Here is a 13,431-nt window from a genome sequence, read left to right as displayed (position 1 = left end):
AAGATGGAATTCACAGAGTTTACTAACTCAATCCTCTCTTAAGAGGTGAGCCGCAGCCACTACTCAAATATGTTGTCTCGTTTAATCGGCACAACTCAGGCAAGAAAATGTTATTCTAATCCTTGTTTACTAGTGAGTGAATTAAAACTGCCCCCCTTCCGTGTGGAAAATTCCACCATCATCCCTCACATGGAAATTTTGAAAGTTCATGACCTCTGTCAAGTATCCCATTGCCAACGTCTAATAGCTGGCTGAGCGTGGAAATACATTAACTTCTGTACCTCTTATATAAAATATAAATGATAGTACCAACGTTTACATTGTAAAAGTGAGGAAATGAAAATTTAATGAAAGGCAATGAAAATATTCCTGGAACTGGGGACTTAAATTTTGTGGATCTTATTGTCACGGAATTGTGTTTGTTCTCTCTTGTGCAATGCCGGGCCACATACCCTTAGCTTTTTCTATCAAGACTGGCCCAGCTCCACTTCGACTTTTTGCTACTTAAGTGGAGATGAGTTCCTCCCTTTCTCCCCCCACACAACAAATGGATGTGTATATATACATACACATATGTGTGTATATGGCATAATAAAAGAAAAAATAGAAAGCCAGGTGCCAGTGGCTCAAACTTGTAATCCTAGCTACTCAGGAGGCTGAGATTTGAGGATCATAGTATTGGAAACCAGCCTGGACAGGAAAGTCCATGGGACACTTATGTCCAATTAACCAATCAAAAGCCAGAAGTGGAACTGTGACTCAAAATGGTAGAGTTCAAGCCCCATGACTGACAAGGAAAAAGAAAAAATCAGGGCTGGCAATGTGGCTTAGTGGTAGAGTGCTTGCCTCGCATGCATGAAGCCCTGGGTTCAATTCGTCAGTACCACATACACAGAAAAAGCCAGAAGTGGCACTGTGGCTCAAGTGGTAGAGTGCTGGCCTTGAGCAAAAAAAGCTCAGGGACAGCACCCAGACCCTGAGTTCAAGCCCCAGGACTGACAAAAAATATAAATGAAAAAATATAAGTACTAGAACCAGATTCATATACAACAGAAACTTTTAAATTACTGGACTAAGAAGTTCCTCTCTCCCCCTCTCTCACTCACTCTCTCTCCCTGTCTCTGTCTCTCCCTGTCTCTCTCTGTGTCTGTGTCTCTGTCTCTGTCTCTCTCTCTCTCTCTCTCTCTCTGTTGTGGGGCTTGAACTCTGGGCCTGGGCACTGTCTTGAGCTCTTCAGCTCAAGGGTAGCGCTCTACCACTTGAGCCACAGCACCACTTCTGGTTTTCTAGTGGTTTATTGGAGGTAAGAGTCTCACAGACTTTCCTGTCCAGCCTGGCTTTGAACCATGATCCTTAGATCTCAGCCTCCTGAGTAGCTAGGCGTACAGTCATGAGCTACTGGCATCTGGATATCTCTGTCTCTATCTCTCTTTTTATTGTCAATGTAAGTAAGGTAATAAGTAAATTCCATGTCAAACTTGTTACCCCTTCCCTCATTTTTCTCCTACCTTCCCCCCACACACTAAGAATTTAAAATAAACCTCTTAATATCTAAAGACTAATAGAAAAGTAGAGGACATGCAAGAACACGGAGGTAATGTAAGGTAGCCAGAGATGAGAACAAAGAATCAAAAGGAAGAAAGGCTAGAAATTAAAAAAAAACACTGTAGCAGAGCTGGGGTCGTGGCTCAAGTGTTGAAGGCCTACATGCCCCAGGCAGAGTTTAAAACCCAAGTACAAATTTTTAAAAAATACACACACACACACACACACACACACACAGAGCTGGGCACCAGTGGCTCACACTTGTAATCCTAGCTACTCAGGAGACTTGAGATCTGAGGATCCTAGTTGGAAGCTAGCCTGGGCAGGAAAGTCCATGAGATTCATGTCCAATTCACCAACAAAAAACCAGAAGTGGAGCAGTGATTCAAGTGGCAGAGGGCTAGCCTTGAGCAAAAAAAACTGAGGTACAGCACTCTGGCCCTGAGTTCAAGCCCTAGATCACATCACACACACGCGCACACACACACACACACACACACACACACATATACACACACACACACGGAAAGGAAAAAAGTATAACAGATAAGAAAAAAAAAGAAAATAGTTCTACAGAACTTCCCAAACTGAAAAACAAAGAGAAAAAAAGAAAATTTTAAAAATAAACTCATAACTGTAGGTAATAGTAAAATAATTAGGAAGGTATCAAATTTTAATATTTGCTAGCTTTTTTGTGTATGTCCTGAAGCTTAAACTCAGGGCCTGGGCAGCTTTTTCTTTTTTTCCTTTTTTTTTTGGGGGGGGGGGGGGCGTCCAGTCATGGGGCCTGAACTCGGCCTGGGCGCTATCCCTCAGCTCTTCAGCTCAAGGCTAGCGCTCTACCACTTGAGCCACAGCACCACTTCTGGCTTTTTTCTTTTTGCTTATGTGGTGCTGAGGAATCGAACCCAGGGCCTCAGGCATGCAAGGCAAGCGCTCTACCACTGAGCCACCTTCCCAGCCCCCTTTTTTTTCTTTTTTTTTGTCGGTTGTGGGGCTTGAACTCTGGGCTTGGGCGCTGTCCCTGCGCTCTTTAGCTCAAGGCAAGCACTCTACCACTTGAGCCACAGCGCCACTTCCAGTTTTCAAGTGGTTTATTGGAGATAAGAGTCTCACAGACTTTCCTGCCCGGGCTGCCTTTGAACCGCGATTCTCAAATCTCAGCCTCCTGAGTAGCTAGGTGTGAGCCACCGGCGCCCAGCTACTGGGCAGCTTTTTTTTGTTCAAAGTTAGTATATCTTTTTGGTGGTTAATTGAAGATAAGAATCTCATGGAGGGGCTGGGAAGGTAGCTCAGCGGTAGAGTGCATGCCTTGCAAGCATGAGGCCCTGGGTTCGATTCCTCAGCACCACATAAACAGAAAAAGCCAGAAGTGGCACTGTGGCTCCAGTGGTAGAGCACTAGCCTTGAGCTGAAGAGCTGAGGGACAGCGCCCTGACCCAGCCCCATGACCAGCAAAAAAAAAAGAATCTCATGGACTTTCCTGCCTGGGCTGACTTCCAACCAAGCAACCAAGATCCTTAGATCTCAGCCTCCTACTGAGCTACTCCTATAGTTAGGAGTATAGGCATGAGCCATAGCACTGAACAGTACCTTTACTTACTTTGTTTTGTTTTTTGGACAGTCCTCAGGCTTGAACTCAGAGCTTGGGCACTGTCCCTGAGCTGCTTTTGCTGAATGTTAGCACTCTACTACTTGAGCCACAGTGCTGCTTCCAGCTTTTTCTGTTTCTGTGGTACTGAAGAATCAAACTCAGGGTTTCATGAATGCTAGAAGCACTCTATCACTAATACACATTCCCAGCCTACCTTTACTTATTTAATTGATTGATTGATTGATTTTGGTCTTGGGGCTTGAACTCTGGGCTTGGGCGCTGTCCCTGTGCTCTTCAGCTCAAGGCAAGCACTCTACTGTTTGAGCCACAGCGCCACTTCTGGTTTTCTAGTGGTTTTATTAGAGATAAGAGTCACAGACTTTCCTGCCCAGGCTGGCTTTGAACTGTGATCCTCAGATCTCAGCCTCCTGAGTAGCTAGGATTACAGGCGTGAGCCACTGGTGCTCAGCATCTCTGAGCTTTTGTGCTCAAGGCTAGAGCTCTACTGCCTAAGCCACAGCTCCACTTCCAGCTTTTTTTTTTTTTTGGTAGTTAATTGGAGAGTCTCAAACCTTCCTGCCTGAGCTGGGCTCAAACCAGGATCCTCAGATCTCAGCCACCTCAGTATTTGGGATTACAGTTGTGAGCCACCAGCACCCAGCCTGGCTTTTAATATAGCAAAGTCTTGAAAGTCAGCAAGTAGGGTCTGAGAATGTGGTTTAGTGGTAGAGTGCTTGCCTAGCCATTCATGAAGCCCTCAGTTCAATTCCTCAATACCACATACACAGGAAAAAAGCAGGAACTGTCACTGTGGCTCAAATGGTAGAGTGCTAGTCTTGAGCAAAAAGCAGCTCAGGGACAGTGCCCAGGCCCTGAGTCCAAGCCCCAGGACTGGCAAAAATAAATAAATAAAATAGAACAAAGGTTCATCAGAAGTATATTTGTATTTAAATGCTATTAAAATTCCATTAGATACTGGATATTGTACTAAAGAGATTTGCATGTAATATTTAAGACTCATAACTGTTAAATAGGTAGCATCTTTATCATTATTTTAAATTAAAAAGGCAGAATTAGAAGAGTAAGATCAGAGGAACCCAGTTTAAAGCTAAACCTGGCAGAAAAGTTTATGAGACTCATCTCCAATTAACCAGCAAAAAGTCAGAAGTGGAACTGTGGTTGAAGCAGTAGACCACCAACCTTAAGCAAGAGCAGAAGACCCTGAGTTCAATACCTAATACCAGCATAAAAATAAAGCATAAAATATAAACTAAAGCCGGGCGCTGGTGGCTCACACCTGTAATCCTAGCTACTCAGGAGGCTGAGATCTGAGGATCGTGGTTCAAAGCCAGCCCGGGCAGGAGGGACCGTGAGACTCCTATCTCCAATAAAACCACCAGAAAATCGGAAGTGGCGCTGTAGCTCAAGTGGTAGAGCGCTTGCTTTGAGCTGAAGAGCTGAGAGACGGTGACCAAGCCCAGAGTTCAAGCCCCACGACCGACCAAAAAAAAAAAATATATATATATATAAACTAAATAAAGTCAGGTACCTGTGGCTCACACCTTTAAACCAAGCTAATCAGAAAGCTGAGACCAGAGAATGGCAGTTTGAAACCAACCAGCCTGGGCAGAAGAGTCTGAGAGACTCCAAATATCCAGCAAAAATCCAGGCTTCGAGGCATGGCTCAAGTGGTAAAGCACTAGCCAAAAGAGAGCACAAGTCCCCAAGTTAAAGCTCCAGAACAGGAAATAAAGTTTAATAAAGTAAATACAAAGTTTTTTTCTTCTTTTTTTTTTTTTTTTTTGGCCAGTCCTGGGGCTTGAACTCAGGGCTTGGGAACTGTCCCTCCCTGAGCTTCTTTTGCTCAAGGTTAGCACTCTACCCCTTGAGCCACAGCACCACTTCTGACTTTTTCTGTTTATGTGGTACTGAGGACTCCAATCCAGGGCTTCATGAATGCTAGGCAAGCACTCTACCGCTAAGCTACGTTAACAATCAAAACAAAGTCTTAATCTAGAAAAAGGCAAAACTTGGAGTGGAATCCAGGTTAGTGCTCTTTCTACTCACTGCTTTCTGAAACAGTAGGAAACTGGATCACAAAAAAGTTATTGACCCTTGATTTGTCACTTTTCTTGAAATTATTCAGCCTGTGAACTCATAAATCCTGTACCTCATTAGACAAAGAAAGGATCATGGTAATTCTTCAGGTTGTTGCCATGGTTACCAGAATCCAGTGCTCCATTGTGGACATTCCAGGAGAGGGCAAGGAAGACTGAGATGTCCTGCTTCAAAGTGTACCTTTTGGGATATCAAAATTCCTTTCGAAGCAAGAAAAAGGATGCAACTGAAGAAACAAGTAAGGGGACTATAGAGTAAATGGTTGAAAGAGCCATGTCTTTTCCTAGCCAGTTCATAGCTTCCTAGCTATTTCCTTTCCTATTGTGGGTTAGAGATTTATCATCCAAGATCAACAATTCCCTTATTAAAAATAAGCAGCAGAGACAAGATTTATTCAGCTTTACTCTCCGGTCATTTAATATCCTTATTAAGATAATTTTCCAGACCAAATAAATGAAATCAATTCATTTGCTCAATTAGCCAACATTTATTAAACACCAATTGTGTGCCAATCTTATGTTAGTGACTGGGGTTTCAAAGTTTGAATCATGATACAATAAGGCCTCTACTATAAAACAGTTATCTAATGAGGAAGATAAATTTGCAAAAAAAAAACATAGTTTATGGGCTGGGAAGGTGGCTCAGTGGTAGAGCACTTGCCCTGCATGCCTGAGGCCCTGGGTTCGATTCCTCAGCACCACATAAGCAAAAAGAAAAAAGCCGGAAGTGGCGCTGTGGCTCAAGTGGTAGAGCGCTAGCCGTGAGCTGAAGAGCTGAGGGAAGTGCCCAGGCCCAGAGTTCAGGCCCCACGACCAGACCCCCCAAAAAAAAAATTAAATATGGATTGCTATGTAACCACAAAGGAATAAGTAGATAGTATTGAGTTTGTTTTGTGCCAGTCCTGGGCCTTAAACTCAGGACCTTCCCTGTCCCTGAGCTTCTTTTTGCTTGAGGCTAGCACTCTACCTTGTAAGCCACTTACGTAGCTAGTATTTTAGGCATGAGCCACTGGTGCCAGGCAATAGTACTAAGTTTGAAGCTGAATGAGAACTCCTTCAGAAAAGACTTCATACAAAAACTGTTTTTGAGGGGGTTTTTTGTTTTGTTTTGTTTTGTTTTTCGGTTTTGGGGCTTGAACTCTGGGCTTGGGCACTGTCTCTGCACTCTTCAGCTCAAGGCACATACTCTACCACTTGAGCCACAGCGCCACTTCCAGTTTTCTAGTGGTTTTATTGGTGATAAAATGGCCTTTCCTGCCTGGGCTGGCTTTGAACTGTGATCCTCAGATCTCAGCCTCCTGAGTAGCTAGGATTATAGGCATGAGCCACTGGTGCCCAGCCAAGAAATGCTTTCTTTAACTCACTGGTAAAGGATGATTAAAGTCCATCAGGTAAACAAAAAAGGAATACAGATGCAAGGTAAAGTAGCACACCTTGAAATCTAGCAGGAGCCAGATAAATTGAAGATGCTGTTTACCCTGCCAAGAATTTTAGCTTTACAAGGAATTATTGAAGAACTTTTACTATGTGGTAAGGAAATATTTGATCAGTATTATATTCACAATGCCTATCCATGCCTCATACATAGTTGAAGTTTAATAAATATTTGTGGGGTGGATAAGTGAATAAAAAGTTTTGAATAGCTATCAAATAAGAAAGAAGGTCTTCAAGTAGAATACATGAAGGAAATTGAAGGTGGAAACTATATTGATGTAGGAAAGAGATGACCAGGAAAGCATAAAAGCATAAAGTAAAGAATTAGGTAGGACACTCTCATATAGCCCTCTGTGGGCTATCCTCTGTAATTCCACCATGGTTCTGTTTTACTATCCAGCTTCCAGGTAATATTTATACAAAGCATCCCCAATGGACACTAGAAACCCTTTAATAGCCCTATATTAACTCTCGCGACTCCTGTTATCCCACTTCAGCTAGGTCTCAAATAGCACTATTTTTTTTTTTGCCAGTCCTGGGCTTGAACTCAGGGCCTGAGCACTGTTCCTGAGCCTCTTTTTTTTTTTTTTTTTTTTTTTGCGGGGGGGGGGGGGGGGGTCTGGTCATGGGGCCTGAACTCTGGACCTGGGCACTGTCCCTCAGCTCTTCAGCTCAAGGCTAGTGCTCTACCACTTGAGCCACAGCGCCACTTCCGGCTTTTTTCTTTTTGCTTATGTGGTGCTGAGGAATCGAATCCAGGGCCTCAGGCATGCAAGGCAAGCACTCTACCACTGAGCCACCTTCCCAGCCCCTCCTGAGCCTCTTTGTGGTTAAGACTAGTGCTCTACCACTTGAGCCACAGAGCTACTTCTGGGCTTTTCTGTGTACGTAGTACTAAGAAATCAAACCCAGGGCTTCATGCATGCTAGTCAAGTATTCTATCACAAAGCCATATTCCCAGTCCCTAGGGCTATTCTTATTTCCAAATAATAGTGTTTCTCTATACCCTGTTTTAAAGGAATACTTCCTTTGGGAAACTCATAAATTTTCATTCTCCAGGCCAATAGTAAGGTTCTGGTGGCTTTATGCTTCAAGGCTAACACTCTACCACTTGAGCCACATCTCCACTTTCAGCATTTCTGGTAGTTTTTGGAGATTAGAGTCTCGCAGACTTTTGTGCCTGGGCTGGCTTCCAGGTTCAGTCCACCAGATCTCAGCCTCCTGAGTAGAAAGGAATACAGGCATGAGCCACCAGCACCCAGCTTAAATTTTCTTTTCTTTTCTTTCTTTCCTTCTTTCTTTCCTTTCTTTCTTTTTTCTTTCTTTCTTTCTTCCTTTCTTCTTTCTTTCTTTCCTTTCTTTCTTTTTTTCTTTCTTCCTTCCTTCCTTCCTTTTCTTTCTTTCTTTCTTTCTTTCTTTCTTTCTTTCTTTCTTTCTTTCTTTCTTTCTTTCTTTCTTTCTTTCTTTCTTTCTTTCTTTCTTTCTTTTTTCTTCCTTTCTTTCTTTCTTTCCAGTCCTGGAGCCTGAACTCTGGGCTTGGGTGCTATGCCTCAGCTCATCAGCTCTTCAGCTCAAGACTAGCGCTCTACCACCTGAGCCACAGGGCCACTTCGGCTTTTTCTGCTTATGTGGTGCTTAGGAATAGAACTCAGGGCCTCATACATGCAAGGCAAGCACTCTACCACTGAGCCACCTTCCTAGCCCTTAAATTTTCTTTTTGTTCCTTAACATCCTGGAATTTCGGGGGGGGGGGGGGGGAGGAAGGAGAAGGATTGGGGATTAGGGGGGGAGGGGGGAGGCTGGGAAGGGATGTGAAGGGTAAACAAAGGAGGAGGCTGCAATGCTTGGTAAGAAATGTACGCATTATCCTGCCCATGTAACTGTAACTCCTCTGTACAGTATGTTCACAAATAAAATTAAATTAAAAAAAAAATCCTGAAATTTCATAATGATATGTAACTCTATATAAGTCTTTTCACCATCATTGTGATAGACATCCTCTTTCATCCTGGAAATTGATGTTCTTCATTTCTGAGAATTCTGCCTTAAAAATTATGGTTATCTCCATTTTTCCTACTTCGCTATTTGTCAAATGTAAAACTTCCTGAATTGGCCTACAAGCATTGCTTACTGAGAAAGCATGAACCCCTGAATTCAGCGCCATTCACAACCTTTCCTGCCCCGGCTGGCTTTGAACGGTGATCCTCAGATCTCAGCCTCATGAGTAGCTAGGATTACAGGCATGAGCCACAGGCGCCTGGTTTACTTCCTCAATTTTATCTTCCACTTTTCTTTTTTTTTTTTTTTTTTGGGTCCGGTCATGGGGCCTGAACTCTGGGCTTGGGCGCTGTCCCTTAGCTCTTCAGCTCAAGGCTAGCACTCTACCACTTGAGCCACAGCGCCACTTCTGGCTTTTTTCTGTTTGCTTATGTGGTGCTGAGGAATCGAACCCAGGGCCTCAGGCATGCAAGGCAAGCGCTCTACCACTGAGCCACCTTCCCAGCCCTATCTTCCACTTTTCTGTGCTGCTTTTCTATTACTATATAACAAATTACCCTAAAATAGAGAGGCTTAAAACAAGAAATACTTATTACCTCTCTCTGAGAGTCAAGATCTAGATGTAGCTAAGCTAGCAGGTTCTTGGACAGGATCTGTCATGTGGCTGGCAGACAGGATATCAGAAGGGTCTATAATAGCTAGAGATGGTGTGGCTGGATGATTCATTTCTAAAATGCCTGAAAGCCTCAGTTCCTCTCTGGCGATAACCAGACAACTCAGTTTCTCACCACACAAGTGACTCTGTAAGTTGCTTGAGTATATTTATATAAGCAGCTAAGTTTCCTCAAAGCAAATGATCAAGAGAACAAGCAGAAAAGGTCTTTTAATGACCAAGTCTCAGAAGCCACAGTCACATCTACCTTTTCTAGGCAAATACTTACCTTTTTTTTCTTCCTCTTTTTTGGGTGGGTATGTTCAGTCCTGCGATTTGAACTCAGGATATTATTAGGCAAACATTCTACCACTTGTGCTGTGCCCTCAGCCTACTTCTATCTTTTCTATTTGTGCTATAATTTGACTCTAAACAACCTCAGAAAATCCATTGTTAAAGGGTTGGAAGGTGGTAGAACCTATAAGGTCAGGGGAGGGTGGACCTGATAGGAGGCTTTTAGGACATTAGGGGTGTGCCCTTGAAAGAAATTATGGAACTGGGCCTCTTCCTTTCTCCATGGCTTTGAGGTGAATGGTTTTTCTCTACGCTTCATTCATGCTATCATGTGCTACCTCACCTGAGGATACAGGGCCAAGCCAATCATGGACTGGAACAGTCAAAGCCAAAATAAACCTCTTCTAAGTCAACTGTCTAGATATTTTGTTACAATGACAACCCACTAACACAGAAAAGAATTCCTTAATCAAGCTTATACTCTGGCTGGGAATGTGGGTTAGTGGTAGAGTGCTTATCTAGCATGAAGCCCTGGGTTTGATTCCTCAGTACCACATAAACAGAAAAAGCCAGAAGTGTTGCTGTGGCTCAAGGGGGTAGAGTGCTAGCCTTGAGCAAAAGAAGCTCAGGGACAGTGCCAGACCCTGAGTTCAAGCCTCAGGACTGGCAAAAAGGGGAATTAAGCTTATTCTTTTTCTTTTTCCTGGGGCTTGAAATCAAGACTTGGGCACTGTCCTTGAGTTTTTTTGCTCAAGGCTGGTACTCTATCCTTTGAATCACAGCTTCACTTTCAGTTTTTTCTGATTAAATGGAGATTAATTGCTGATTAATTTCCTTCCTGCTGGCTTCGAACTGCATTCCACACATCTCAGCCTCCTGAGGAGCTAGAATTACAGATGTAAGCAACCAGCTCAATTAGCACATAGTGTCCTTTCTTTAAGGAGGATGTAATCTAATATCCTAGTGGAACCCGGAAATTGGACAATACCAACCCTTTGCTTTGTTTTCCCTAAGCATATATAAACTTTATCCAGGATAAAGTTTATTTTATAAATAAGCATAGTAAAGATTAATACTTGTAGCTAAAAATTAAATGGAAGAATTATAAGATATAATATTGAAAATTTATGATTTTTTCTGTAATTTTTCAGTTTTTTTTCTTTTGATCGGTCATGGGGCTTGAACTCTAGGCCTGGGCGCTATCCCTCAGCTCTTCAGCTAAAGGTGAGCGCTCTACCACTTGAGCCACAGCACCACTTCCAGTTTTCTGGTGGTTTATTGAAGATGAGAGTCTTACGGGCTTTCCTGCCCAGGCTGGCTTTGAACCACGACTCAGATCTCAGCCTCCTGAATAGCTAGGATTACAAGCGTGAGCCACCGGCGCCTGGCCCCCTCATTTAATATTTTCAAATTGTGGTTGACCATGAGTAAATGATATTGAAGCAGGTGAAATCAGGGATAAAGGTGAACACCATTATTTCCTCTTTGGGCTTCCTTCCTTCCTTCCCTCTCTCTCTCTCTCTCTCTCTCTCTCTCTCTCTCTCTCTCTCTCTCTCTTTCTTTTTGCCGGGCTTGAATACAGGTCTAGGGCATTGTTTTTTCACTCAGGGCTAGAACTCTACTACTTTGGGCCATACACCACTTACAAGTTCCTTGTGCTTAATTGGAGATAAGAACCTAACAGACTCTCCTGCCCAGGCTGGCTTTGAACCACAATTCTCAGACCTCAGCCTCTTGAATAGCTAGGATTACAGGCATGAACAACCCTGCCAGGCTCTATTATGCTGCTTCTGCTGCTGCTGCAGCTGCTTCCTCTTCTTCCTCTTCCTCCTCCTCCTCCTCCTCTTCTCCTTCTTTTTCTTCTTCTCTTCCTCCTCCTCCTCCTCCTCCTCCTCCTCCTCCTCCTCCTTCTTCTTCTTTTGTTGTTGGTCCTGGGGGCTGAACTCTGAGCCTGGGCCCTGTCCCTCAGCTCTTCAGCTCAAGGCTAGCACTCTACCACTTGAGCCACAGCACCACTTCTGGCTTTTTTCTGCTTATGTGGTGCTGAGGAATGGAACCCAGGGCCTCATGCATGTGAGGCAAGCACTGTACCACTGAGCCAACTTCCCAGCCCTCTACTCGGATTCTTTTTTTTTGTTTTTTTTTGTCAGTTGTGAGGCTTGAACTCTGGGTTTGGGCACTGTCCCTGCACTCTTCAGCTCAAGGCGAGCCGCTGCTCTACCGCTTGAGCCACAGTGCCACTTCTGGTTTTCTAGTGGTTTATTGGAGATATGAGTCTCACGGACTTTCCTGCTTGGGCTGGCTTTGAACCGAGATCCTCAGATCTCAGTCTCCTGAGTAGCTAGGATTACAGGTGTGAGCCACCGGCACCCGGCTCTACTCCGATTCTTTTTTTTTTTGGGGGGGGGGGGGTTCTGGTCCTGGGGCCTGAACTCTGGCCTGGGTGCTATCCCTCAGCAATTCAGCTCAAGGCTAGCGCTCTACCACTTGAGCCACAGCGCCACTTCTGGCTTTTTTCTTTTTGCTTATGTGGTGCTGAGGAATGGAACCCAGGGCCTCATGCATGCAAGGCAAGCGCTCTACCACTGAGTCACCTTCCCAGCCCCTCTACTCAGATTCTTTTTTTTTTCCATATTTTTTATTGTGAAAATACTGTACAGAGGGGTTACAATTACATGGGCAAGATAATGAGTACATTTCTTATCAAGCATTGTAGTCTCCTCCTTTGTTTCCCCTTCCCATCCCTTCTATTCTCCCCCCCCCCCCGCCCCCCTCTACTCTGATTCTTAAGGAGCAAAAGCACTGGCTAGATGCCTCTGAGAGGAGTTGTGCATTGTGGGTTTAACGAAAAGCTTTCCTCTGGAACTCTTCAGTGTCTCCAGGGAAGCATCCTGTAATTGCTTCTCTGAAGATTAGTTATATGGTTGTCTGTTTTTGTTGGTTGTGGGGCTTTAACTCTGGGCCTGGGCTGTGTCCCTCAGTCTCTTCAGGTCTTGAACCACAGCACCACTTATAGTTTTCTGGTTATGAATTTGAGATAAGAATCTCACGGACTTGGGCTGGGAAGGTGGCTCAGTGGTAGAGTGCTTGCCTTACAAGCCGGAGGCCCTGGGTTCGATTCCTCAGCACCACATAAGCAAAAAGAAAAAAGCCGGAAGTGGTGCTGTGACTCAAGTGGTAGAGCGCTAGCCTTGAGCTGAAGAGCTGAGGAACAGCGCCCAGGCCCAGAGTTCAGGCTCCACGACCGGACCCCAAAAAAAAATAAAAATAAAAAAAAAAAAGAATCTCACAGACTTTCCTTGCCCGGGCTGGGTTTGAACTGTGATCTTCAGATCTCAGCCTCCTGAGTAGCTAGAATTACAGGTATAAGCCACTGGTGCCCAGCTATGGTTGTCTATTAGCACACTAGGAGTAGGACTAAAGAAAGAAATATTTTAAAAAATCTCACTTTTAGTTGATGGCTCATGCCTGTAATCCTAGCAACTCAGGAGGTTGAGATCTGAGGATCGCAGTTCAAAGCCAACCCAGGCAGGAAAGGCCACGAGATGCATATTCTCCGATTAAACACCAGAATACCAGAAGTAGAGCTGTGGCTCAAATAGAGGGCTAGCCCTGAAGAGAAAAGCTCAGGGACAATGCCCAGGCCCTGCGTTCAAGCACCAGGACTGGCACCTGTTACGTATGCCTGCCCACACAGTGAATCCTCTTCAAGGACAGTACCTTATATATTCTGTTCCCCCAGAGAAATCTTTTTTTTTTTTTTTAATTGGGTCAGGATAGTTTGTTCAACTGACTCA

The 13,431-nt window shown here is 44.1% G+C and overlaps 1 protein-coding gene across 1 annotated transcript in view; it reads left to right on the top strand.

Moving 5' to 3' along the window:
• The first annotated feature begins 5,416 nt into the window (after window positions 1-5,416).
• Tex49 (testis expressed 49) overlaps window positions 5,417-13,431 on the top strand; it is a 30,347-nt gene continuing 22,332 nt past the window's right edge. The window contains exon 1 of the mRNA XM_042677565.1: window positions 5,417-5,495. Within this exon, the coding sequence (XP_042533499.1) occupies window positions 5,417-5,495 (79 nt within the window). The remainder of the gene's footprint in view (window positions 5,496-13,431) is intronic.

This window comes from Dipodomys spectabilis, unplaced genomic scaffold (assembly GCF_019054845.1).
Source record: "Dipodomys spectabilis isolate Male_0828 unplaced genomic scaffold, ASM1905484v1 ptg000039l, whole genome shotgun sequence".
In the NCBI taxonomy this organism is placed as follows: domain Eukaryota; kingdom Metazoa; phylum Chordata; class Mammalia; order Rodentia; family Heteromyidae; genus Dipodomys; species Dipodomys spectabilis.
Note: the sequence above shows the minus strand (reverse complement) of the source record. Positions and strands in the feature narration are given on the sequence as shown.